We start from the raw sequence: 27,406 nt of genomic DNA, 5'->3' as shown, positions 1-27,406 counted from the left end.
TCACTGTCTCTGGTTATTTACAGAAAAAATTACAGAGACAGCATACATTGTATTAGACCTTCCACAAGCATATATTAAAAGTAATTACATTTGAAAAAATATTTTTATTTTTCCTCTACATTTCTACAATACATACTCAGTTTTCTAAAGGTGTAGTTTTCATTCCTGTGTGTGTGTGTTAATCAGATGAAGCAGACAGTACTGTGCTTGGAGATGGGATCTGGAGCTTCTCAGACATACCCAATGTGTGTCTGCATCTGGTCGTGACCCAGGCGGGCAAATGCCCTCCAGCCGCTGCCCGAAGAGCATGGTTTACTAGAAGGATCATGCTGCCCAGCAGGGATGCACATTCCCTGGCTTCCCTCAACTGGGCTTATTCAATGCCGGTAAACTTGTGCTTTATTTTTGGCCATAAGAACAATCACTGAGCTGCTCTGTCTGATCCACTGGAGGTTGTGCTTACAGTCATGCAGGAGGCAAAGATTACTATGGCCGGTTCACTTTGGAGGAATTTCAGCAGCTTGGGAAAAAAGTGCACCAACAGACAACCCCCATCCACTGCAAAGGGGTCCATGGTCCTGTACTTCCTAACAATGGAGGACTATGCTATTGTGATTATCGAATGAATTCTTTAGCTACAACCAAGGGAAAAGTAAGAACTCGTAGATAATGAAGCCACACATCTAAAGAAACACACTGAGACTCAAAAGCATAAAAATCGTGCATTGGACTTTCAGAAGAAAAGTGGCAAGAAATCTGACCACCTGGCTCTATGAAGCTGGGAGTTTGGGCAGAACGGATGGAAGTGTCTTTTATAAGCCATCATTAAATTATCTTAATTTTTAGACTGTTTGCCATTTTTAAAGATGACCTCTTACTATATATTCTAGCAGTGATGGTGAAATATGAAAACGAAATTGAGAATCAGAAGAGCAAGATCTCCTGACCCCTAACCCCTGACTGATATCATCCAGAGTTGTATCTGGACAGACTTGCTCCAGCCAAACAGGCCCCTAGATTGGATTTTGCTTTAAACCAGGGGTTGCAAATCATGGACTGCCTTCTGCCCAGAGACATATTTGTTTGGTCTGCACTAAGCTCTGAATCAACTGACATTTACAACTCAAGAGACTGCATAAGAGTTAGAAACTTTAGCAATACTTCAGCTTTAACTGACTGTTGGATGCCCCTTTTCATTGGGGTATTTCCTTGCTAGCTTGCCACCGGTCTGCTAGTGGCAAGCTCATTTGCATCAACTCCCTGGCCCTTTTAGACTTTGGAATTTTTAACCTTTGCTTTAAATGAACATGTACCTCTGGTGTCCTGAGACACTCCCCTACCACCAACCCCAAATGGTTGTATTTGCAACTCTTGTCTAAAGACCCACGTGGTTTCCCATATCAGGTTGCTGCTTGCACTAGCAGTTGGGAACAGAAAATCAAATACCACTTCACCTAAAGCAGATGGCGAGCCTTCCCCTCTGTTTAGAGGGACTTTGTGCAAAGTTTGACTACAGATGCACACTTCAAAGTTATTGCTGTTCTCTTGAACGGTGGTTCTGTCTGGGCACAGACATCCTTGCCTGAATTTACTGTCAATCATAGTAACCGACTGGAAACTAAAGTTTATAGAGAAAAAAGAATCGTGAAAAAGTTATTTCTTCTAATTTCCAATAGCAGTAGAATTCTTCCTTGCTTCTGTAATAAATGGAAACAAAGAACATGGAACAAAACTGACATCATTTGCAGCTGACTGATGTTTTTGAAAAAGCTGTTAAGTTGCGTCCTTGGGACACAAGAATTGCTTTTGCAGTCAAGTCTGGTACCCATGGGACTGTAGAAAGTGAGCCTGAGTTGACTATCCATGTGTGAGGTTTCCTCCAAGCAGTTGAGCTTGACTGCTGTGAAGTTATGTGTTGAACAGGCAGCTACGATAGGAAATGAACTGATGCCTCCCTGGCACCTACTGTTAATATCCAGAGTCTCTTAGATTCTATCAAAGAAGTCTACCCAAGAGACCACTATATTCTCTGTTTTCACCTACTCAGTGGTCCTTTAGTCCAGAGCCCTGAAGACACTATTAAAACAAGGGAAATCCAGAAAGGGTATGTTTGTCGAATACATCTCCACCCTCAGCTTTCAGTCTTTGGGGATAAAAGAGCTGCAGAAAAAGGAATACAAAGAGGACCTGAGTCATGGAGAGTTGGGGCAGATGTGAGATGTTAAGCCAGATGTGGAAGCCCTTATTCTCCTATATTGCCTCCAAAATTTGCCTTTCTTTTCACAGACCACAGGTCACCTCCATTGTCAGGTTCATTGAATGCTACTGAGATGGCTTGCTCAGGACTTGTATAGCAAGCTTGGGTTCTCTGGGAGATACATATTCCTATAGATGGGGCAGCTGGATCATTTGGCTCTCAGATTTTAGAAAATGAGACTAAATTATTCCTACTCATGAGCAACTTTTCAGCAGGTCCAAATAGTGAAAGTAAATTCAGCTTACAACATGAAGTTACTGCTCGTTGGTCTGAAAGCCTTGTCAGAGAGGTTCTCTCACTGGCATATTTAATTTATGCCATTTACATTTTGTTGTCATTTTCCTGTTTTTATTTTTTTCCTTCCTTCTTGGTGTACTTTTTTTCTTCTTCTTTTTTTTTTTTTTAAAAAAAAAAACAAAACATCCCTGAGTGAATACAGTGCAACATCTGCATCAAGCAGTGATTGTCATTTACGAAGTTTGAAGTGAAAAGTACAGATCCTGGGTCCTTTCTTCCAGTGCACATTTTATCATGAATGTGTTGCAACCACTCATGAGTCTTCATGGGGCAGGGACAGAGATTGCGTGTGGTAAAGAAAGTTGTTCTTAACTGAAATTTCAAAATACCTCGAGATGCAGTCACAGGAGATGTTCAAAGGGCAGCTTTTAAAGGTGCTTTGTTACCACTGAAAACATGACTTGGCTCTCTTTCAAGGGACAGATTTGGCAACTGTGGCGAAAAATGGAAATCTTTTTTCTCAACTGAATGGGGCTGAGTGTGTACTGGTTTCCACTATTTTGTTCTGGTTCAGTTGCTAGCTGTTTCCTGTCCCCTAGCTTCAAAAGGTTCATGCCGTCCCAGTGAAATGCTTGCACTAGTGGAAACGACACAAATTCAAATCCAGTACCTCCTGAGGCAAATGTGGGGAACAATCTTTTTCCTATATCACCCATGGGACAGGGGAGGAGAAATTCTCAGCCACTTCATCAATTGAGCCAATTTAAATCCTCTAAGGTAAACTGGAGGAAACAAATGGTTCCCTTTGCAACTGAGCAGGAATTACAGGCTGACAATTGGAAACACTAGGCCAACAGAACAATGAAAACAAAGTTTGACATAAGTTCAAAGCTCAAAGGGAAACACCAAGTAGACACATTAAGCATCGCCTATCACAAGCCAATCATAAAACATACATTGCATTTGGAAACGGTTTGGTTTAATTGAGTGCCTTCCATTACCCTGTTTTCCTAGCAATCAGTAAAGTAATCTTTCCATTAGAAGGAAATATGACTCTTGGAATTAATTCTTTATACAAAGAGCTAGCAGGAGTGACATTTACACCAAAAAGAATTGAGTCCCTGTAGCAGCATAATAAGCAGTCTACAGCTGTCTTCTTAGTCACTGAAGGTAATTTGGTTCAATGTAGTTAAATTAATTGAATATAACGGTAGTTGAGAAAGATTCATTATTTTAAAGCCTTTTTGTTTTTCCCTATTGGTTTGGAATTCATCAATCATGATGTGGGCAAAGACTCTTGTTTTCTAAAAGCAAAGACTAACACTACTGTTTGATCATCAGTTTGCAGTTCTGTGGCATCATGGAGATGGCTCTCAACCATCTAACTTCAGGAAAGCATAAGAGATCAAAAAAAAAATCAAAATTTCCACTGATGGAAACTTCACAAAGCAGGTATGCATTTGTGTGTGTGTGTTGGACAAGGAGAAAAGGGCAGGTCTTCATGAGTTGATGGCCAGGCTACACTTACAGGAGATCATAATTTTCATTGTCTTATACACTAAGCTCTTCTCTAGCTCCCTTTTAAAAAATCTTATTTTGGATCAAATGAGACCAAAGGCATAAGGCCTCCAGAACACAGGCAGAACAAACTCCCTGGAATTTATGCTTCTCTGGTGATCGCTCTGATTGGTCAGCAAGTGGAGAAGTGAGGAAGTACTAGGAAATCCAAATTGTCTAATCCTGACCTCACCTCTTGCATTCTGTACTTTTAAAAGTTGCTAAAAAAATAATCCCCGGCTAGATGGATGGTGCAATTTCAAACGGCACAGGAAATAGTTTTGGCTTTGAGGTGTATTAGTTCTGTAGAAAACCCAGATCTTTTATTCTAATCTATCAAGGTTTTGCTATATTTTTATAATACAGCATTTTGGAGTTGAAAAAATTAGAGACCCCAGACCAGAAGGACATAGAAAGTCCTGCCTCCCCCTTTATTGCTGCTTTTTCTAACAAACTTATTAAAGAGAATGAACATAAAGAACTACTTCTTTACTCTGTATATTCTCTTTCTTCCTCTTCTTTGAAAAAAAAAATGGTTAGAGAGAAAAATGTTTACATGAAATGGCATTAGGACCCTGGGCTCTGACCTACTCTTTTCCTCTAATTTTATTAGCAAAAATTGCTGGTGGTCATAATCTACAGACTGTATTTCTCTGTTAAAGATACAATAAGCACCAAAATGAAGGTTCTTTCACAACTTGAAATCCAAAGGAAAAAAAACTGTTTTATGTGTCCTGGTGGAAATATCTATTGTTTGGCCAGAAAAGCCCTGGACTCCACAATGTTATCTGTGGCCTAATTCTTAAAACAGGAAAATGGCTCCAAATACTTATTTTTTTTTCCTCAATATGTACCATCTTGACAAGGCTTTGATGTCATTGATCGAAACAGAGTTTTTATACAGAGGTCATGCATTATATTTATTCCTTTGTAGACATTTCTGAATTGGTACCATTCTGCTATTAACTATAGATGAAAACTCTGGCTGGGAAAACAAAATCCTGATTGTCTAACATAAAGGTAACATATAACACAAGGTAAATAACATAATAGTGCCTGACTGAACCTCCTTTGCTAGTAGGTATGGTATTTTAAGCCACAGTGCATGTGCATGTATAAGTAATAGTCATATATAATATATTCAGATATTATATACTCATTACATACATGCACAGTGCTTTCCAAGACAGCTACAAATTTATACATGCATCAACTATCTAAAAACATAGAAATCGTTAAGCCTATTAAGTGGAATTTTCTTAAATTATATTTGAACAATCAACAGGAAAAGTAATCATGTAAAGTACTGCTCTGTTCTCGTATATATCTACAATAAAATTCTATAAACAGTTGTCTCCCCAGACATACCTGAATAACATTAAAAAAAAGATAACACCCAGTGTCCTATATTTGTATATTTATGGTCATTTCAAAAACAAACAAACAAATAAAAGAGCCCCACTCAGGTGCATATTTACATTCTTCAAACTGTAGCGGTGAAAAATAATTGTATTAAGTGCAGGACATTCCTAATGTTGCAGTAGTGACATTTTCCTTAAGTCTTCATGAACACATTGCTTTTGTCTTAATGGTGCTGCATTCCATGACTATGAGACAGTTCGCTCGTCACCTTCACTTGCAGACGGTGGCACAGTCAGGATTAAAGAGCTCCTTGTATAACGGAGGAAAGAGTGTATTCACTATGTCTGGATGCGATTGCTTAAATACCTGCAGTTTCTCCCCGTGCAAGTTGCAAACTGCCGTGATGGTTGGTATCTTGGCTATTAACTGCAGAGTGGAGAGACAGGGAAGGAGACAAAGGGGGAAGCTCATTAGTGCTCTGTCTCCTGAATCAGTGTCCTTCCTGGCCTCAGATGAAGGGAACTGGCTTTGGAAAAAGATGTTCAAAAAGAAAGAAGGCTCACTTTCAGCTTCTCCTTTAGAACAAAACAAAACAAAACACCTCCCTCCCTGACTCTCTAACGAGAAAATAAAGAGAGGGAAAGAAAGCAGGACCAAGCTTCCTAATTCACTGTTCTTATATAAAGTAGGTATGGGAGGTAGTTTAGTTTAATCGTTAGGAGGGGTGCTCTCTCGGCAGGCTGACTGAGTTGGAATCCTGGTTCTAAAATAGCTAAATGGCCGTGTGGCTGTGACATCCTCTATGTCTCAGTTTTCTCGTTTGTAAAATGGGCTTACTTGTAGCACGTACTTCATCGTGTCGTTGTGTAAACTGAGTGAGGAAATTCGTGTGAAAGTGTTAAGAATACTGTAGGCATGAAATACAATTGTTAGCTAATATTATTATCTATCATTTCCCATAGATTTTTTTATGATGTGAATATCAGATTGTTTAGTTTTGGAAGGTGTAACCTAAATCATACGACGTGTAACTCACAACGATCTGGACTGCTTTTCTGTCAAGGTCACTAGCTTGCCGGTAGCTCTCTAATCCTTTCCCACCGTAATGAGTAAAATGAAACCTATATTTAATCAAGGGAGAATTTGGGAAGTCACTGGCACTCAGCTTCCTTAAGGAGGTGTTTCAAAAACTCATGGGAGAATATCCACTTATAATTGTTAGGTTTTGATATATAAGTATCATGTAGAATGTAATTTTTTGAGTTTAAATACCCAGAAGACTTTTAATAATTTAAAATATCCACAGTTTGTTAAATGCTGTTAGGTCTTAGGTTCTGAACAATTCTAGCTTTTGACACACTTATAATTTTGGAACACTTAGAATCCATCATTCAGTGTCAAAATTGCTTAAGACCAAATGTCATTGTGATCAAATTACTGTGGGAATAAGAAATGTTCTCATATAGATAATACTTTTACAAACAATAAACTTGATAGTTCATACAGCTGACCAAGGGTACACTTGAAAGTGATGATAAAATTAAGTAAAAACCCATCTAATCACCAATTAGGCTCACTGGCTCCCTACCCTATTCAATAATAAGAAACCATTTCAGCCTTTGAAGTAAAGGAGGAAACAGATAATTAGTTACTTTGTGGCTTTTCAAAATCAGAAATTTCCACTCTTTTATTAACTTTCCTTTTAACAACTAATGACTATATAACCACACTATAAGCAACTTTAAAAATAGCATCAGGATTAGACTTGTTGACATATTCATTAAAGGGATCTAGAACACATAAAGAAGTCTGGGGTTCAGACTTTCTTTTTTTTTTTTTAATTCTATTTATTTATTTATTTATTTATTTATTTATTTATTTATTTATTTTATTTATGGCTGTGTTGGGTCTTCGTTTCTGTGTGCGGGCTTTCTCTAGTTGCGGCAAGTGGGGGCCACTTCTCATTGCGGTGCGCGGGCCTCTCACTATCGCAGCCTCTCTTGTTGCGGAGCACAGGCTCCAGAGGCGCAGGCTCAGTAATTGTGGCTCCTGGGGCTAGTTGCTCCGCGGCATGTGAGATCTTCCCAGACCAGGGCTCGAACCCATGTCCCCTGCATTGGCAGGCAGATTCTCAACCACTGCGCCACCAGGGAAGCCCTGGGGTTCAGACTTTCTAGTTCCACTGCTATTTAATGATAGGGATAGAAATGAAAAAAAAAATCATGAAATCTTTATAGAATGGATGTTAAATTTTAGACTGAGAATCAGGACTTTCTCTCCAACATTATGAGGTATTTAAACTGGTAGCAGACACTTCTACTAGACACCAGAATTCACAAAACCGTACTGTTTTTGCTTATCATCTATAGGGGAAGACAGATGAATAAAGTGACCACACAGTCAAAAGCAGACCGAAAAACTGGTGAGTGCCATGGAGGAATGATGCTAGGACAAGTGGTAGATAATAGAATGCTCTGACTGCTTCAAGGCAGGCACTTCTGAGAAAGGACCATTTAAGCTGGGCTCTGAAGGGAGAGGAATAGATAACTAGATGCTGGGGCTGGGGGTACATAATATGTTCCAGGATCATTGGTGCTATTAGAACTGAAGGAAGTTCATTGTGGGTGAGCATGTTCAAGGATAAAGCTGGGGAGGCTGCTTGGTCAGATTATGCTAGGTCTCATAGTCTCTGCTAAGGTCTTTTGAAGGGTTTTAAGAAAAATTATCAGAATCCCATTCTGAAAGATTCCCTTTGAGTCCAGGGTGGAAAGCCGTGTCTTTTCTATATTTTCATAGGTAAAGAGTGTACAAGTGTCCACTTTAACTAGAGTCCCTTGGGAAATTATTCAAGCTTTCTTAACCAGCTGGTTCACACAGAAGGAGACTGCAACAATTTCGGAACACTTCTTGTGCATTACAATTCTCCCTGAAATAGCTACAGAACGCAGAGAGACTTTGAAAGATTTCTATAATCATCTGCAGTTGAATTGATGATGTGTGGAGCTCCTAAAACATCCAGATGCAACTCTATAATGCTTGTCAGTCTTTGGTGTGCACAGAACCATTGGAGTGCTTCCTAAAAATTCAGATTACGGGATCCACCCCTAGGGATTCTGTTTCACGAAGTCTAGGTGTGGAGCTCAGATTTCATGTTTGAAACAAATATCCTGAGGATGCTGGTGCACTGGGTCCATAGAACAGACTTTGAGAAATACTGTTTAAGAGGTTCAAATCTCATAAATTTACAACTGTTTTTCAAAGTAAATTCTTTGACGAGTAAATTCTTTATCATATTAGAAATAGTCCCGGTAACGGGGTGTCAAGTTAGCTTCTTTTCAGGAGGCCGATAAAAAAGTTATCATAGGCTTCCCTGGTGGCGCAGTGGTTGAGAGTCCGCCTGCCGATGCAGGGGACACGGGTTCATGCCCCGGTCCGGGAAGATCCCACATGCCGCGGAGCGGTTGGGCCCGTGAGCCACGGAGGGAAGGTTTCATTTGTTTGGTTCTGTTAGTTTGGTGAGAGACAAATAATGAAATTTCCTGAGTTCCCTATGAGACACAAATACTACATAGAGAGAGTTAGTCTAGTGATAAAAATACAGGCTTTCAAGCCTGACTGTCTGGGTCTGAATCCCAGACTTGCTATTTACAGCTGTGTGATCTTGGGCAAGTCACTTAACCTCTCAGCTTCCTTATCTGTCATATGTCCATTATGACAGTCCCTATCTCGGAGGGTTGTTGTAAGGGTTAAATGAGTCAACACAAACTATCTATGGAGTGCCTGGCCCATCCTGGCAATATCTATGTTAGATGTCATGTGTCATTCCCACATAATGCTTCCCTCAAGGAGAGAAATGGTCAAGGTCATGCTTGTTCAGCCAAATAACATGGAGGGCAAGAAACCAGCTTAGCCGCTAACCAAGCACCCAAAATTGAGTCTCTGTATATTGTGGGTTAATGCATGGGGAAAATCAGCCATTTACTTTTATTGAAATGAAAAGCAACATCATATTGATTTTTATTTTCTTGTAGCAATTAAAGTAAGTTGCTCATTTAGTAAACTGTGATTCATAAAGTAGAATTCTATGTATTACAATTCTTAAAGCAGTTTTCTGCTCCTTTAGAGAATGGGTGGTTGAAAAATTAAATGTATAAGAGGATGGCCAAAATCATTCCACAGTTGTTCATTTATTGGAAATATTTAACCACGGGTTTGGTTTGGGAAAGTAAATATGGACTCCTGCTTCCTTCCTTCCCAAAACTAGGTTTAAGAAAGTCTGGTTCAGGATCTAGTTCCCTCTTTTAGGGGATTTCAATCCTATCCTGTTGCTCATCTGTAGAATGGGTTGAATGGTGACAAATGCTTTTTGTTATAGAGCATTGGGACCACTTGAGCAAAGAACACCGAAAAAGACAAAGAGCTTCCCCAACCTCTGTGCTCTCAGGAGGGGCTGATTTCAAGGCATCCAATTAGCTGTGGGAATAGAAGTGCTGCCAGGGGCATCCATCACTCTGGAGGCACCATGGCCAGGAGGCCATGAGGAAGCAGCGGTAGCACTTGTCAGAGCCCAGAAGGGCCTGGTGGAGGAAGCATCAGGCAGTCACTTACTGCTCATTAATATTATGTACTGCAGCTGGGGGACCCCCAAGTCAAAGGGAGCTCACCTCAGCAGCAGTTAATGGCTCAACAACTTTTTAAACAGCTGGGGTGGTGATCCAGAAGCACTTGGAGATGGAGGGGGCAGTCGATTTCAAATCATCATGAAATTTCTTCATGTTTAAATAATCTCCATAGCAGGAGTAGACAGACGGTCTATAAAAAGGCATTTTTACACTCATCTCTCTCTTATGATAAACATTTCTTGTAAGAAGGAAGCTTTAGCTTATACCTACAGGGGTCTACAAGAAGAAACGGCAGCTGTTGGAGAAGAGATAATAATCCTATGCTTCTTTCCAGAGGGTGGTTTTATGAGAAAATCCACAATTTTATAGCTGGTACATTTGATGTTGGAAGAATGGAACATGCAGAGGTGAAAACTAAGGATTGTGTTCATGTGGGCTTCCAGGCCATCAAGATGCCCTCCAACCTGAAGCAGGAAGTGAACAATGGCTTGATCAAAGTGGAAGAAACTTCAGAAGCACCGATAAAGACAGGACACAATAAGGTGAGGTTACAGACATCCATTTCTCTTGTCCACTCACTTCTTTGTTTGTTTGTTTTTGGCTGTGCGGCATGCGGGATTTTAGTTTCCCGACCAGGGGTCGAACCCGTGCCCCCTGCAGTGGAAGCACAGAGTCCTAACCACTGGACCGCCAGGAAATTCCCCACTCACTTCTTTCTTGGGTTTTTGGGTTCAGCTAAACCTAGACACTTGGCCTAGATTTCTAATACCGAATTGGAGGTATCTGTTCAGGTCACAGCCCTCTCTTACCATCCTTACTCCATGCTGGCATCCACACTGTGTGGCATGTTTTCTCAGGGAATGGCTGACTAAAGTGGAAGTGGACATTTGGCTTAACTGGGGTTGGAATTTGGAATCAGACGGTGAGCCAGCAAGTTACTTTCTAAATGTAGCAGAAACTATGAGTGACCTAAGGAGCTGGAGCTAAGAGCTACCCATATTTCAGGGAAGCAGAGAAAACTGGTGTTCAGAGAGGGAGAAGAATAAAGTAGATATACATAAAGAGAGAGAAACTTGTGAGATGGAGAATTCTGAAGGCTTCCTAATTCCTTGTCCTAGTGTTTCCTGAATGGGGGCTGAATTTTTTTTACCTTAGATGAGATTTCTCTCCATTAGTTTATTTTATTATTTTCTCTTTGCTTTACCTGGTGTGAGCTGGTTCCTGTTATGTGTAACCCAAGAGCCCTAACTAATACATCGACTTGCAACTTGATGAGTGAGGAGGAACATCAAAACCTCTCTTCTTATTATAGACCATTAGTCCGATGGACAACCCTTGAAATTTCTGGGTGTTGGACCTGTAGTGTATGCCAGCAAACTATAAATGGCTAAAATGGATTGAAATAATCTGGTCTCTCACAGGAATCCCTCAAGGAAACCGCTAAAGGGCCAAGACCATGTGTTATTTGCCTTTCCCTTCTCTGCACCTGGCATACAGTACCTGCTCAATATACATGTAGGTTGAAGTAGAAAACTATTCCATGAGAAAGCTATGTTTCTTGAGTATCGATTTGGAATTTAAAAACTTGGATGATCTATTGAACTGTTTTTTATAATTTTGACTCTTGCATTATTTTACAGTGTATATACCATGTGAGGAAACCTGAGCAGGGCTCCTGGAGTGCCCAGTTTTACATGGGCAGTGGTTACACAGGTATGTTAACTTTGTGATGATTCACTGAACTAAACACTTAGGATTTAAGAACTTCCAGCATGTATGTTATACTTTAAGAAAGTATAGAAAATTTAAATATAAAACAAATTCCTAACCAAATATGAAGGGGAACAAGAAGGCTCAGACCACAAGGCCACATCATCTGAACTAGGACCCCTTAAATGCTGACTGGACAGACTGTTGTTTAAGATTAAACTGATGAATCCCTAGGCCCACCTACTAGGAATTCTAATGTGACACCTAGTGTCCTGAATGAAGAATAAGCAGGCTTCAGGCAAAAACATCCCATTATTAATCATGACATAGTCTCTTTAGATCTCACTGAGCAAGCAATGAAAATCAATGTAAATGACCCTTGGCAGTTTTCACTAATCTCTCAATCCGTGCTCGCTCCATAGACCCTATCTATGAGTCAATATGGCTTTTTTTTTTTTTTTCTAAATCTGTATCTTAATAGCACTAGTAAAGTGAGAGTGATCAGGAGTGATTTCTTTCAGGTAATATTTCAATTATTAACGTGTAAAATAGGGCTGTGTAAGCCTTCCCTCTTCTAAGCTTTTATTTAGTAACCTGGTACTGTTACAGTAGAAAGACAAATTCCCCCTGTTGATGATGTAGTTTTGTTATTGTTATGCTAGAAACGGAAAGCCTGATGGGAATGCTGACCCCTGGACGCAGGCTTTATAAACAGTGTATGCTTCACAGCTTTGGGATTGGAATATCACCCTAAATTCAATTACCACAGAACTAATTGAATCTGCAAGACTTGTAGCAATCCTTCTATTTATTCACTTAGAGTTGCGGCAGAACATCTAAAGAGTCCTTAAAACTGTCGCACGGGACAGGGCACTGGAAGGCAGGAGAAGACATCAGAAGGAACCTTTATTTTTCTCTTTTAGAGTCGTAGAATATTATACTGAAGGGAACTTAACGACCAGCCAGTCCCACCTCCTCATTTCAGAGACAAGAAAACTGAAGCCCAGAAAACAGATGGGCTGCCTCCCCCAGTCATATGGCTTAAAAATATATACGTATACATGCATATACATATACACATACATTCTATACATATTACATGTATATGTATTTTTTTCCACGAGCTTTAGTGAAAGTGACCAATGTGACCTCATTTCCTCACTTCTCAAATCCAGGATCCACCCAAATCTAACTATTATTCACAGCCTGCCTATACCTTATACTTTCTTACATCTATATCATTGCCCCCATCTCTTGGAATGTCATACTCCACCTCCCTAAACCCCTAACTTCCATCTTTTGAAATAGTTATTATTCATCAGTGATTAGCTCAAATATACCCATTTCTTGGATAAATATTTCCCTGCCGAAACAAAATTTCTTCTGTCCACAGCAACTACAACAACAGCACTTACATACTATCTGTGATGAACCATGCAGCTTGCTTATATTTGATCTCATTTAGTCCTTAAAATAACCATATGACATTGATACTATCTTTAATCACATTTTACAAATAAGGAAACTGAGGCACAGAGAGGTTAAGTCCCTTGTCCAAGGTGACTAAGCAGCCAGTGGTTCTGATGGTTTATTATAAATATGCTACATGTTATTATTATGGTCATGAGGAGAGGAAACTAAACTCTTTAATAGGGTTTTTTTTCCTACCCCAAACAAACAAACAAACTGATTAACATATAGGGGTTGAGACCTTCCTTCTAGTTAATGGATAAGAATTCCTGAATTTCAAATCTTCCCTAGGTCCAGGTTTGGTCAAAAGTATAAGGCACTGCTACTTGAACTTTAATTTCAGGAAGTGGGCATGCAGAAAGTGTATTGGAGACAGTTTTTTTAGGATGAAATCTAATGACTATGTCCGAACCCTGCACCTCACCTAAGTCTGCTCCACCTGTTCAGGGTCAAACTGGTCGGTGGCATAAACACTCTTTGCACACTGCACAGAAGGCAGATCTACCCACCTACTGCGGATGTAACCTGAACTGCTGGACTTGAATACAACAGTTGGGTATGTGCACATTTTTCTAGAGATAAGTTTCATGATGTTCGCCAGATTCCCCAGAGGGGTCACTGTTTTAGAGGCGTTGTGGAGGCAGAAGAGCTCCAGGACTATGAAGGAAAAGAAGAAATTTCTGAAAAGATGAAAAGAATCTGTGGGAGGGTAGCATAGTTTTTCTTAGGTTTAAATAAAGCTATTTATTCCTTTTGGGGAGTGTGGGTTTGGTGAGAAGGTGTCCCTATATGTCAATGGCACCATTGTCCTTAAAGTATTAAAGCAGTCAGAACTCAAGAGACTTGTCTCACCCTCTTCCCTTCCTCAGGACACAACAGTTGAATCTGAGACTTAGACAAATGGAGTGACTTATGCAAAACCACACGGTCCAGAGCTGGGATAAATGAGAATCCAGTTCTCATTCCTTTTCATGGTCCCTCCACATTAGTTCACAGAACATCCTATCAAAATGATGACTGTTACAGCGAAGGGTCCCCACAAAAACTCAATATCCACACATGATCAGTGGAAGCAATGCTTTGTCATCTGGCTCCAGTGAGTTTTATGTAAGAAATAATCCTCTCTAATGCTTTCTCTGATTCCCAGCTTTGCAACATTCTCTTTCTATAAGAAAAGAATTGAATGGATGTTAACTAGACTTACTGTGGTGTTCATTTCACAATATATACAAATATTGAATCATTATGATGTACACCTAAGGCTAATATAATGTATGTTAATTATACTTAAAAAAAAACTTAAAGAATTGTATACTTTTCCCACTAAGGATGGAGAAAAGAGAGTTAAGCTGACTTCACTTGGTGTTTTAATTTTTTTCTTGCTACTAAATATCTTTCATCTTCAATTTCTCTCTCCCCTTTCTACCCCAAATACCTCAGACCACCACCAGGATACCAGGTGGTAGAAAATGGTATAAGCATGAGGGTTCTTCTCTTGGGAAGTAATAATCACCATGTCACAGTGTGTTAGAATTTATGCAGTGGAAATATTTCATTTGAACCTACACATCTCTATAGCAGTAAGAAATTATGATCTTCCTTTTAGAGATGATGAAACCACAGTTTTCTGACAAGAAGATGATCCCCTTAAGCAGAATAGCAACAACTTTTGTCTAACTCTGGATTTTATTAATTTCTTAATTTTTAGGGTGGTAAATATGGGAACCAAAGTCTTTGGGAGATCCCAAATGCAGGAAACATCCTCCCTGCCCACATTAACTAACCAGATGTATTTATGCATATATGCTATGGAGCAATTACAGAGACAGATGCGTATATCCACATTACTGTGTTTTCTGCCCAGTGTATCTGAAGTTTTGCTTATGTATGTAGAAGTTTTGCTCTTACCTGGGAGAAAACTGAGGTGTGAAGAGCAGGAGATTTGTCCTTGCCCACATGGTAAGTGAAAAGTTGCACCAAAGAGAACTATCACTCTACAGTGTAGAAATGTTCTTCCTAGTGATGTGTTAATTTTAACAAAATGTTACCATAATGAAGCAACATATTTAACTCATGGAGGTTTTTTATAGCAGTACTCTGTATGTGCAAAGTAAAATCTGATAGTATCTCTAACAGTCTTCCCCCCTTTTTAAAATAAAGAACTTCAAGAGCAGAGTGGGAGGGTTTTAATGATAAAAATATAAAGAGTAGGATTCCTATCATCTTTAACTAAGGATAGGCTCCATTTCCTAGTTGTTTAACCTCTAAAAAAATTCCAATTCTTAAGAAATTTAAGATACTTAAGAATCTAGGGGCCTCCCTGGTGGCGCAGTGGTTGGGAGTCCGCCTGCCGATGCAGGGGATACGGGTTCGTGCCCCGGTCTGGGAGGATCCCATGTGCCGCGGAGCGGCTGGGCCCGTGAGCCATGGCCGCTGGGCCTGCGCATCCGGAGCCTGTGCTCCACAACGGGAGAGGCCACGGCAGTGAGAGGCCCGCGTACCACAAAAAAAAAAAAAAAAAAAAAAAAAGAATCTAAAATAACACTGAATATCATTAGAAAATTCCTTTGTCCTCTTATGATCATTTTACTTTGGTAAACAACTTTTCTCAGTATTCTTCTTAAAGATCACTATTTTTAATTAAGTTGAATCACGAAATGGATAGCATGGTCCATGCATTTTGCCCCTGAGATACTTCATTTTGAAAGAATCCTAGAGTAGAGTTGAAGAGATTAGAGTTGAAGGGAAATTTACAAGACATCAGTCTAATCTTTGATTCTGGGTAGGACTGTCATTTACAACATACCTGAAAGGAAACCAGGCAGTATCTATAAGAATACGACCAATGACAGGGACCTCACTTCTTCACACAGTGGTCTACCCTCTGTTCTCCAATTCTCGTCATTTTATAGTTCTTCCTCATTTTGAATAAAAATCTACCCATTCTTTTGCCTGGACCTGACTCCCAAGTGACACAAAGTCTCCTCTTTCTTCACATATGATTTTTGAAGACTTGTTTCCTTGCTTCAAGGTTTTGTTCTTCAAAACAAAAGATTTGTCTTTGATTTGTCCTTTGATTTGTCTTCCTCTACCTGTGGTTCAGACCCATCAGTATCATCCTTCCCTACGAAAGTCACTGTCCTCTCAATCTATTATAATTTCCTAGTCTCCCTTTTAAAATGTGTACCTCAAAATTTATGCAGCCTTTGGTAATCTTCAGAAATTGTTGCTGCTGAGAAATGTCCCTTGCTTTATGTGACTAGCCCTCTTCAGCTCACTGGGCTCTTTCAGTGACATTGGGTCTGAGGACCTACCTTTGCCAAGGTCTCATCATCCAGGTGATTCTTCTGAATCACATGTTGAAGTGCAAAATAAATTTTTTCCTGAAGCTTCTGGACCTTCCTTGGTTCTATCAGCCAGGCTCGGTCTGACAAAGGGAAAGAATGGGTAAGGAGGGGATAGAATGTAAGCTTCGCTGTATTTCACCTACATGTATATAAGTGCTGAGTACCAGGCCCATTTCAAATTAGTTCCAGATTGCTTCTGAAGACATGTAATTATTCTTCTAAAACAAATATTTTATAAGCAATTCTGTGATGACAGCAATGTATAATACATTGACATACAGAATCAGGGTGGAGGTAAAGACACAATGGTTCAAAGAAACTCCATGTGTCTTACTGTCTCTGACAATTTACATCTCTTACTCTTTCTCTAGACATATGCTTAGATTTTCTTTCAAAGTTTACGTTAATGATTTGTGAAGAAATGAATTAATTATAGAAGTGAAGAAAACCTATTGTAAAGGAGTGTTTTTGGAATTCAGAATCTCCCTTCCCTTTTATAAGCTAAGTTATAATTTATATAGCATCAACATGAACCAGTTAAAAAATTTAATCCTGAGTCCTCTTTTTCTATATTGAATGTTTAAATAATAGATAGGATAATCCCTCCTTCCCTTTAGCCTTTCCCACTTTCCTTTCTTTTTTCTTTCCTCCCTCCCTCCCTCCCTCTCTTTGTTCCCTGCTTCCGTCCTTCCTTTCTTCCTAGACGCTTTATACCATGGTGACAAAATTCAGCCCAGTGTCAACGCCTAAGGTTGAAACTTCAGTGAAGAGACACCTAGAGTCTCCAAATGCTGAACAAATACTCATGGAAAAGAACTTGGACATGATCCTTCTGAGCACAGTTCAGGTCAGGTGAGAAACTCGATTCTGTAATCCTAGACGGGGCCAGGACAAGTCTAGCCAACAGTTAAGCAAACCCTTACGTAAGTGAGCACAAAAGCCTTCAGTGACAATTGTCAATCAGAATACATTAAGTTCCCCTGCCTCTCCCTTCCCTAAACTATCTGGAGCTGAACAGACAGTAACTATTATGGCAAGAACTTGGGCGGAAGGGTGGGGTCTGGCATGCGATGGAGCCTACACAGGCTGGAATACTGTCTTTCCTCTCTTTTTGAATATGGCACTAGGCCAGGGTGGCAAACAAGGTATCTTGGAGTTGCAGAAGCCTCTGAGTGTGGGTCTGTTCCCCACTGGGTAGAATAAGCTAAATATCATGCTTCCAAACTCCGTGGAGTTTGATGGCTTTAGCATTTCTTCCTAGAAAAAGGCTCATAGTTCAGCTGATTTCTAACTCATAAGAAGCAGGCTTGCCGTCCAACTGGGGCATATCTTCATGGATTGTTTAGATTTGATATACCATGTCTTAAATATTTGCTGCTGGGAGTTGACTGACTTGTCACACGCATACCTACGAGGACAGTGACTTTTGTAATGCTTCCTTTGATTAAGCAGGAACCAGAGTGAAACCAGCTCCCTCATCATGGACTCAAAGGCTTAGAACTAATCTTCACCTGAACTATAATCAATGGGAGCAATCAAATGCAATGAGAAAACGGTAGGAGGAAAATTATTTGGCAAGTGGTTGCTACCAGAAATAAATATTGCTTGTCACTTCTTCCATTTATCTTTGTGCTGCCAAGTCTGGGAAACTTTCTAGGGTTTAAAAAAAAAAAGAAAAAGAAAAGGAAAAAGCCTGGAGGAACAGCTTGATTTTAGACAGAGCCACAAAAGAAACTGTTAGTAATGATATGCCAATTGATAACTAATTTCCATTTTTGATAAAATAGTTAAATAAAAAACAGAAGCAGATTAAAAAAATCCTCATAAGATTTATCCTCATAAAAATCCTCATAAAATAAGTAAATAAAGCCTAACAGATACAAAGTGTAAAGGCCGGGCTTCCCTGGTGGCGCAGTGGTTGAGAGTCCGCCTGCCGATGCAGGGGACACAGGTTCGTGCCCTGGTCCGGGAAGATCCCACATGCCGCGGAGCAGCTGGGCCCGTGAGCCATGGCCATTGGGCCTGCGCGTCCGGAGCCTGTGCTCCACAACGGGAGAGGCCACAACAGTGAGAGGCCCGCGTACCGCAAAAAAAAAAAAAAAAAAAAAAAAAAAAGTGTAAAGGCCGTATTATGGGTAGACATAGCTAGAGTGACATGTCAACAGGGCCCATCACAGGGAAGATTAATTTCTTCCAGCCTCACTGAAAAATGTGTTAGGTATAAGAAAAGATCAAGTCTCTAGAGATAAACGGGTTATAGAAGGAATGAGTCTCTTGACCATAAAAATGACCAGGAATGTGTCTTTCTTTTCATAGAGAACTGTCAATAAAACCGCTATTCCCTGACCCCAAATCTAACTGAACAGATGACTGAATGAACAACTCTGACTTTTCATTCTGGTTGAACCATGCATTTATTAGGATTCCATACAGTTTCAAGCCAGCATATACTTTTAAAAAGAATTTCAATGGCTATAGTGCTATTTGATCTATAAATGTCATACCATACCTTCTTTGAAAACTTTTTGCTGTTTACTGCATTTCAGAGCTAGACGAGGTGTTTATTATTATGAAGCTCAACCCTCTTACTTTACAGGTGAGGAAACTGAGGCTCTGAGGGGTCAAGTGTTTAAGGTCACACAGATACCTGGTGACAGAGCCTGTCCTAGAACGTCTACCACCACATCGGAGATTCTTCCTTTACCAGTCTTTAGTAAGAGCCATTTTTTTTCCTCTGCTGTCCTTACCTCCTTTTAAAGCTTCTAATATTGCATTAAAAAAAAGAGGCATTTGCCTGAAGTGAGAACGCCAACATTAATATGGATAGAAAAACCGATGACAGAGATATTTAAAGAGGAGAAAATATATGTTTTACTTTTTTTAGTCTCTATGCTGGCTTGTACACTCAGGTATATTTCTACTAAGTCTCACCTAACTGGACATTTTTGTCTATGTCCTTTATTCTTAAAATCAAAATAGAACTTAGTTATAGCTCAGGCCACTATTTGTCTTCATTTATCTGTTAAGAAATGATTATGCTTTTCTGAATCTGGAGTCACCCTTACCACACATCCTACTCTTGCATTTGGGACAAAACTGATATTTAAATTAACCTGAGGATACTTTTCTTTGACTTGTCCAAAAATATCACAAGCTTGCTAAAGAAAATATAGTTCTTTAAAGTTTCTTCAGAGCACCTTGGCTTAGGTAGATGCAATTCATGTTAAAGACAGCAAAACAGTTTTTGTTTTTTTTTTAAAAAGGTAAGGACCTCAGACCTCCCTACCTGGAGATATCAGAACAGCAGATGAGAACAAAGCAATCTCTTCTTCAGTCAGCTGCAAGGAACACAAATTCTTTGCAAAGTCAAATGCTTCATTCACTAGGTCATCAGAACCTATAAAAGAAGGCAAATTAAATGAAAATACTTGAACAGAATGGGACAATAGTAAGAAAAGTCTCATAATCAAGAAGTTATTCAAGGATTTGCATATTAGGCACACAGAAAAAATATTTCTAAGTTCCTGACCATAACAAATGATTTAGTGGTAATTATAGAATGAGAAAATTGGGCAACATCTTGACCAGGTAATGAAAGTCAACATCACCAATGAGAGGCAGATAGAAATGGTTTGCACCCATTGTAATACCCAACTGGGAATATATAACCCCAATCTAATCTTGTAAGTTTGAAATTCGCTCCGACTAAAAAATTTTAAATTAGTGATTTGGGGATCCTTTAGCACAGACATAGCATTCATAGAAAACCTAAACATGTATAATGGGCCATGGGCTGTCAGTCTTAGTGGCACTTATAGGATGTCACTGGCAATGTAGGATGTCCAGGGGCCTCAAGCTAAGCGAATGGAGATGAAGTGACTTTCAATTTGGTAATTTCCTGGAAATTTGATTGAGAAGCAAGCATTCATTTATGTTTACCTTCTAATGAATGACTCGCAGGTCAGTTGCTTAGCCATTGTGAATTCTGGCAAAATAATGCTTCATCCCTACACGGATCCTTGGTAAATGTTTATTTTATGAAGCTGGAAATATACCCAAGTTGCTTGCCAAGGTTTTCCCTCCTTTCTTGAAAATCTAGCCTTGGAGATGACATGGAGGTATATCAGCTGCAGGAGGGAAACACTGCCAGCCCCGATGGATTTGCCATTGGCTACCATATCAACTGACAGCACAAAAGGTGAAAGGGCAGTGGCCTTCTTTGATGTCCGTGGGCAGGATATGGAACAAATGGCACTGTCAATTGTTAAAACCTTTCCTGGCACCAGCCCATCTTTGCTAACGTTCTTCCATGCCGTGCACTGACGACTGGATGTGAATGACACACTTCCAGAGACTGACTCTGTCCTGCCCTCCCACAAGAATGGTCTGGGGATCATTTTGGGCTGGTTGGCAGCCACGCTATCTGTGCTCCCAGAACTTCATGAATTAACAGGGAGAAAGTCACTACCCTGGGTGCGAAACAAATGAAAGAGCCCCTCTTTTAAGCATCTTAACTAATGATTGATTATAAATTTGCATAAGAAACTTAAGAGGTCACCCATGGACCACCAGTGGTCTACGTAATATACTTTGTGAAGCAGTAAGCTAGAAGGTAAAAGAAAAGCTGATCCTACAAAGAATGCCTAGAATGCATCCCAGTTCTTTAGAATCAGTTTTTGTTGATTTCTGAATAAAGCATGTTGGTGTCAACAGGGTCCACGTTTCTTTCCTTCCTTTTATATTTGGAGGCACAACTATAAAATCAGAGGAGTTAGATGAAACACTGGAGGCTCCCCTAGTCCAACCCTTATTGAATAATGAGATACTACGTCATGTTAGAGAATCAAGGCATTTCTTATAGTGGAGAAACTGATGGTAGTTAATAAAATTGTGTCATCATCAAAGGTGAACTCACCTAAGGCCTTGAACATTTGCATTCCTCCATATTTTCCTTCAAACAGAACAGTGTTGTTTAATGGGTTGAAGGCACGGCACATTCTCACTAAGACCACTTCCAAGCAACCTATGAGAAAAAAATTTCAAATGTGTGTGTGTGTGTGTGTGTGTATATATATATATATATATATATATATATATATATATATATATATATATAAAGAGGTTACTACTGCATATAGGTCAAGAGACTTTAAAAAACTCTAAAACACACACATAGACACATAGACACACACATTCAGAAACACCTCAAGATTCCTTCCCAAGTAAAAAAGAATTATGTTAGATATAAAGCTCTCTTGAAGTCTACGTGAAGAATTAAAGATAAAATATACTTTAAAGGTGACTAGAATGAAGGGCAAAAACATTTTCTTCAGAAGCATACATTCCCCCCCCCATTTTTGACTGATAATGAAGTTAGTTGCAACTCTTGAATTCAATGGTGATCATAAGTGGCCCAGAAAGGAGATTTGCAGCAGGCAAGTTCAGTCTGTTAACTTCTGTAGAAGTTTTGCTGTTGGGGTAACCTGGTCTCTTTTTAACACACTCCATATGTATTTCTGCATACAATGACTTCAATAGGGACACCTTCAGGATGTTTCTTGAGGGTACCATTTATGTCCTGGTATCTTTGAAATAAGGGTTTCTTGGTCAAATAAGTTTTGGCAAAAGGCTGAACATTATCCACTCCAGGGAGTTATAATCAACAATCACAGGTCAAAGGCTGTTGAAGTCCCAACATGAAGGAGTTTGTTCAACCCTGATGGACCTAACATTTCTGAGTTCTCTGTTAGCCCAATGGTGGCAGGACCTTCATCTGCAGCCATAGGCAATTGTGGTTATTGTATTCACTGTTATATCTCCATCACCTAGAAAAGTCCCTGGCACATAGTAGGTGCTTAATAAATATTTATTAAATGAATTAGTTCACTACCTTTGTTTTTCCTTCTGAACATTTACTGACATCCTGAGCAAGTACTGCAAAGTTTCTCCACATTTTGGAGAAATGGGCTTTTGCCCCACAGTGTGTTGGAAGGTGACACCCAGGCTCAGAAGTCAGAAATTTGCATGAGAACATCGTATAGATGATTTGGCTACACCCATGTTGTACCCAACTGTACCCCGGTGCCTTTCTTAATGCCTCCATGTATATTTATGTCTGTGTTTTACTTCTTTGTTTTGCTGATGTATCTGCTTTCCCTCATATGTCACCTTAGCATAGGGGCTTACGCATAAGAAGGAATCTGCAAATATTAATTGAAATAATGCTTTTCTGAGAAAAACAATAATAGGTACCATTTATTCACTATCTACAATATGGAAGGCACTTCCCTTGACATTCTTCTGCATTCCATATCTCCTACCCTTAAACCCAGGTGGGCCTACATGACTGCCTTGACTAACAGGTGCAGTGGAAGTAACCCTATGGGACTTTTGAAGCTAAGTCCAGAAAAATGCTACACACTTCTGCCTGGCTCTCTTGAAATGCTAACTTTTGAAACCTAGCAACCATGCTGTGAGAAAGTCCAAGCAGTCTGTGGAGGATAGGAACTGAGGCCCCCCTGAGCCCAAAGCCTTGACTGAACTCTGGGCTGTCAACCAGCACAAACTGCCAGCCATGTACATGAGCCAGTATGCAAGTGGGTCCTCCTGCCCTCAGTCAAGTTGCCTCAGTGAACACCACAAGCCGTCCCTTGCTAAGCCCTGCTCAAACTGTAGCTTTGGAAGCAAAATAAATGATTATCGTTGTTTGAACTAAGTTTTGGGATTGTTTTTATCCAGCAACTAATACATCAAGTTAATGTTTGAGTCAAGATTTGCACCAACTTTAATCATCTGGTAAAGAAGCAGCAGCAACTTAGAATAATTATGGCTCAAGTTCAAAAGGCAGCTTTTCTCCACACCTCTTTTTGTACAGTAGAAACTAACACAACATTGTAAAGCAACTATACTCCAATAAAAATTAATTTAAAAAAATAAGCCAGCTTTGCCAGATACTGGCTATGTGGTATTGAACACAGCCCTTCACTTCTCTGAATCTTTACTTCCTCTTCTATACGATGGAAATAATTACTGAGCACACAAGATTAAAAGAGATGTCACAGGTAAACATAAACATATATATATATATATTATTGCATATATATAAATTATGTTATTATTATTTGCTATAGCCCAGGACCATGAAGGTTCACATGAACACCATAGTGGTTCTTATTTTCTATTTTCAAAGGGGGCCAAAAAAGACAAATACATTATTCTTTTCCTGTTTGGATAATGGCAGCTGCAAAGTCAATCATGTGCAAAGTTTCCTGAGTTGCTTCGTAAGTGACAGTGTGTGTGTGTGTCAGAGTGTGAGGGAGAAGTGGGGGGAAGGATTAGAGCAGAGTGAGTTTCTCCCGGTGTATTCTGGCTGCAGGCTATCCTCATTAAAATGACTGGAAATGACCACAGAGGCAGAGCTCAGCTAGCCTGGATTTTTTCCCCCCAACAGAAGGCAAGTAGTACATTTTAGAGCCAGCTCAGCAATTCGGCCACCTTGACACGCTAATTACTAGCACTGCCTGTCAAGCTGGGTATCTCAACCTCCACAATTAATAGCTCCACTTTCAATAAGCAAAATTGTATTTGACTTCAAAGGGGAACTGAATGACTATCAGGGCATTTTTATTATTGAGAGTTTCCTTTGGGAGTTGGCTGACAGCGTGGGTGGTAAAAATGAGCTACATGTTGGATGGAGGATTTTCTAGAACTAACAGCAGGCTAAGGGTCAACCACAACCTGGTCTAAAATAGGCCCCCCATGAATTTTCTTGCTTACCTGACTTCAGAAGCAGGATTTGATCATTCTGACAGAGTTCCATGAAGCCTGTTATTCGCTTTGCAAACTCTACCACATATTGGATGGCGTGAGTGATCTGGATGGCACATTGCTGCCACAGTGCTTCCCTGGACTTCAAGAGAGAAAACACAGAATGTACATGGAGCAGAGAACAACTTGGAGACTCGGTGAAATACTCAAGGTTGCCCTAACTGGCGCTTACCTGTCACCTGGGGTCCATGGTAGGAATTCACCCACCTTTAGAGGAGAGGCAGTATTGTCTAAGATACTGCTTTGACCTCTTTGAAACTTGATACACCACAATTATCAAAGTAATGAGGCTACAATAATGGAAATGTTGCAATAGTACAAAAAGATAGGCATTTATAGTTTCTTGATTATTCTGCCTCCTTGTCCTCACCTAAACAAACTCAAGCTCTTAGTCTATTTTGTAAAATCAAACTCTTACACTGAGGAATAGCAATTTCACTCACAGGCTTCCACAAATTATTTCCACGTGTACCTGACAGACACTAAATCTGTAATATTTTTATGTTGTGTTCTTTTCCCAGAACTTAGGGAGACTGCTTTTTGGTACAAAAAAAATTTCAAGGGAAAAGACATCAAATCAGATCACTCTCTTAAGTAATATAGAACCCCGGAAATGTATTTTGATCCTTGGGTTATTTTCTTTGGAATGGGAAACATAAATCCAAGTGATGTGTTAATTCTGTTTCTTATTGACCATAACAATACCTATGCTTTTGTCTCCTTATTCATATAAAAGTGGTAAGACTTAATTATTCCACTGGAGGAAAAATCAGTATGTTGTAGTCATATATTTATATATAGACACATTTATATATTTTATTAAAATTTCATTTACCGGTAGGTTTTGTGATTATGGATCTCAATCCTGTAGAAAATTAATGTGAGTCAAAACAGCAACAACAAAAACAGCAACAAATTCCTTCTCTTAAAACCTTCTCTAATGGACACAAAATAATCAAAATAATAACAGTAAAAATGTAGGGTGAGTTGTCCCTTTCTCCTTTGGTCCTTTTTAAACATGTAGGGCAAGAAAAAACATTCAGAATGCTTTGTTGCATATCTTTGTAGTGTAAGTTTGCAGCTATTATTCCTGCTATGACTTTTTCAATTGCTTCTATTCCTTGCCTGGCTGCAAGAAACCACTATGAGATGTCCTCAAATCACCTGATGTGGGCACAGTCTCCCCCGTCACTCAAATAGAGCAGTGATTTTCAATCGGGGTCGTTTTGCACCCCCAGGGAACATTTGGCAACATCTGGAGACATCTGGGTTGTCACAACCATGGGTGAGGGGATGCTACTGGCACCTCGTGGGTGGAGACCAAGGATGATGCTAAACATCCTACAATGTGCAGGACAATCCTTACAGCAAAGAATTGTCCAGTCTGAAATGTCAACAGTGCAGAGGTTGAAAAAGCCAGGAACAGAGAAATCACAGAAAAACCCTTCCTGTAGTTTCCCAGAGTACCTTGCTTTGATACGCTTTAATTTCTTCATACGTGTGGATCTGCCATGCCAGCTGGTGTAGCTCCTCCATGGTGTATTGACATGTCTCCAGATGGGACTTAATGATGTTCTGAGCAATTCGATCTATGAGAAAGAATATCAATTTGAGGGTCTGTGAATAAAATCCCACTCTGCGGAAAGAAACCTGATGTTGATGTGTTTCCTGTAGGAATGCCTTTTGGAGATACTCCAATTGTATGAGCATGCCTTTAACATTACTATCTATTTAAAAATCTCCAGACAAACTCTTTATTGCTTTTTTTCAATTTTCAGTCTTTTTATCAAAATTAACTGCCTTTTCCTGCTCTTTTTGGTCACAAAACTGGGGTCTTAAAAGTTGTAAAGTGTTCAAATAGATATTTATTTTTAAAATAAATACAAATTACCATGTACCATGTTTCTTGATATTTGGCCTGAAAGTCCACTCACAGTCTTGTGACACCTGTCACACTGCAACAGTCAGTGTAAACTCCAAAAACTTTAAAATATTTGGAAAATCACTAGATCCTCAGTGTTTATCTCAGAAAGGAGGAATTGAAATATAAATGTGTTGCTTATATTTTAAAAAGGGAGGATTAAACAATAATCTAAAAAAATAGTTTTCTATAGAGGAAAGAGAAGAGAATGGGGGCACAGGGATAGAAGCCAGACTTCTCTGATGGTATTATTTTTGTAGATTTGACTTTGGAACCATGTAGATATCTTCCATAAATAATGTGAGAGGGAGATGAAATGATACGGACTCATGAGGTGATAATTTTGAAGCTGGGTCATGAGGGCCCTTATATTCTTCTTTCAAATTTTTCATAAGATAAAATATTTCCCTGAAAAAGTTAAAAAAGAGGAAGTGGTTTTATTCATTAAAAAAGTATAAATAAACACAATTTTGGGGGGCCATTTATTCCAAATGGGTTGTATTTAACATTATATCTTAAATATCGATGATTTTGGGTTTTGAGGTATGGGAGTTGAGTAATAGAACCAGACATAAGAGCTCTCCTTAACAACCGGCAGTGAGTCCCCCGAAGTTGGATACAGCTGGCAGAAGGTCCCCTCATAATCCCCCCTCTGCTATTTGAACATGTGAAGGTGACACCTTGGAATTCTGCACTTAGGAATTCTGTAAGTAGGATGTGAGTAGAATGAAGATGACCAAATTTTCTGCCTGCTAACTGTTCTTGGCTCATATAGAAATGGAGTTTTTCTTGTGTTTCAGGTGGTGCCATTTTAAATGCAATTTCTGTTCTTTCTAAATAGCAATATTTCATTTCTCCAGGATAATTCTCAAAGCAGTACGTAGGTACCGTTTTCTTTTTTTACCTTGCTAAGCTTCTGGTATATATGGAGTGAAATAAATTGAGTTTTAGTAATGTAGAGAATAAAAAATGTAAGCTTAAGCTTCTAATGAACCTTTGAAATAAAAAAAAATCTCATATATCCATTGCCTGGCACATTATAAACACTGAACAAATGGTAGCCATGATTGTCATTATTAGGACATTCTACATAGTT

The 27,406-nt window shown here is 39.4% G+C and overlaps 1 protein-coding gene and 1 long non-coding RNA gene across 2 annotated transcripts in view; one reads left to right on the top strand and one right to left on the bottom strand.

Moving 5' to 3' along the window:
• Positions 1–5,201: 5,201 nt before the first annotated feature.
• RORB (RAR related orphan receptor B) overlaps positions 5,202–27,406 on the bottom strand; it is a 178,793-nt gene continuing 156,588 nt past the window's right edge. Inside the window, exons 5-10 of the mRNA XM_081236653.1 lie at positions 25,857–25,978; positions 24,339–24,471; positions 21,478–21,585; positions 19,849–19,959; positions 16,530–16,642; positions 5,202–5,839 (exon numbers count right to left, since the gene is read on the bottom strand). Of these exons, the coding sequence (XP_081092779.1) occupies positions 5,684–5,839; positions 16,530–16,642; positions 19,849–19,959; positions 21,478–21,585; positions 24,339–24,471; positions 25,857–25,978 (743 nt within the window). The 3' untranslated portion in view covers positions 5,202–5,683. The remainder of the gene's footprint in view (positions 5,840–16,529; positions 16,643–19,848; positions 19,960–21,477; positions 21,586–24,338; positions 24,472–25,856; positions 25,979–27,406) is intronic.
• LOC308618588 lies at positions 16,673–19,874 on the top strand. The gene is made up of 3 exons (XR_014016035.1): positions 16,673–18,117; positions 19,159–19,275; positions 19,826–19,874. It is a non-coding gene; the product is annotated as an uncharacterized lncRNA (long non-coding RNA).

Source organism: Mesoplodon bidens (assembly GCF_964165515.1).
Source record: "Mesoplodon bidens genome assembly, chromosome: 6".
Classification (NCBI taxonomy): Eukaryota; Metazoa; Chordata; class Mammalia; order Artiodactyla; family Ziphiidae; genus Mesoplodon; species Mesoplodon bidens.
The sequence above is the reverse complement of the archived record's forward strand: the minus strand, read 5'-3'. Positions and strand labels throughout refer to the sequence as shown.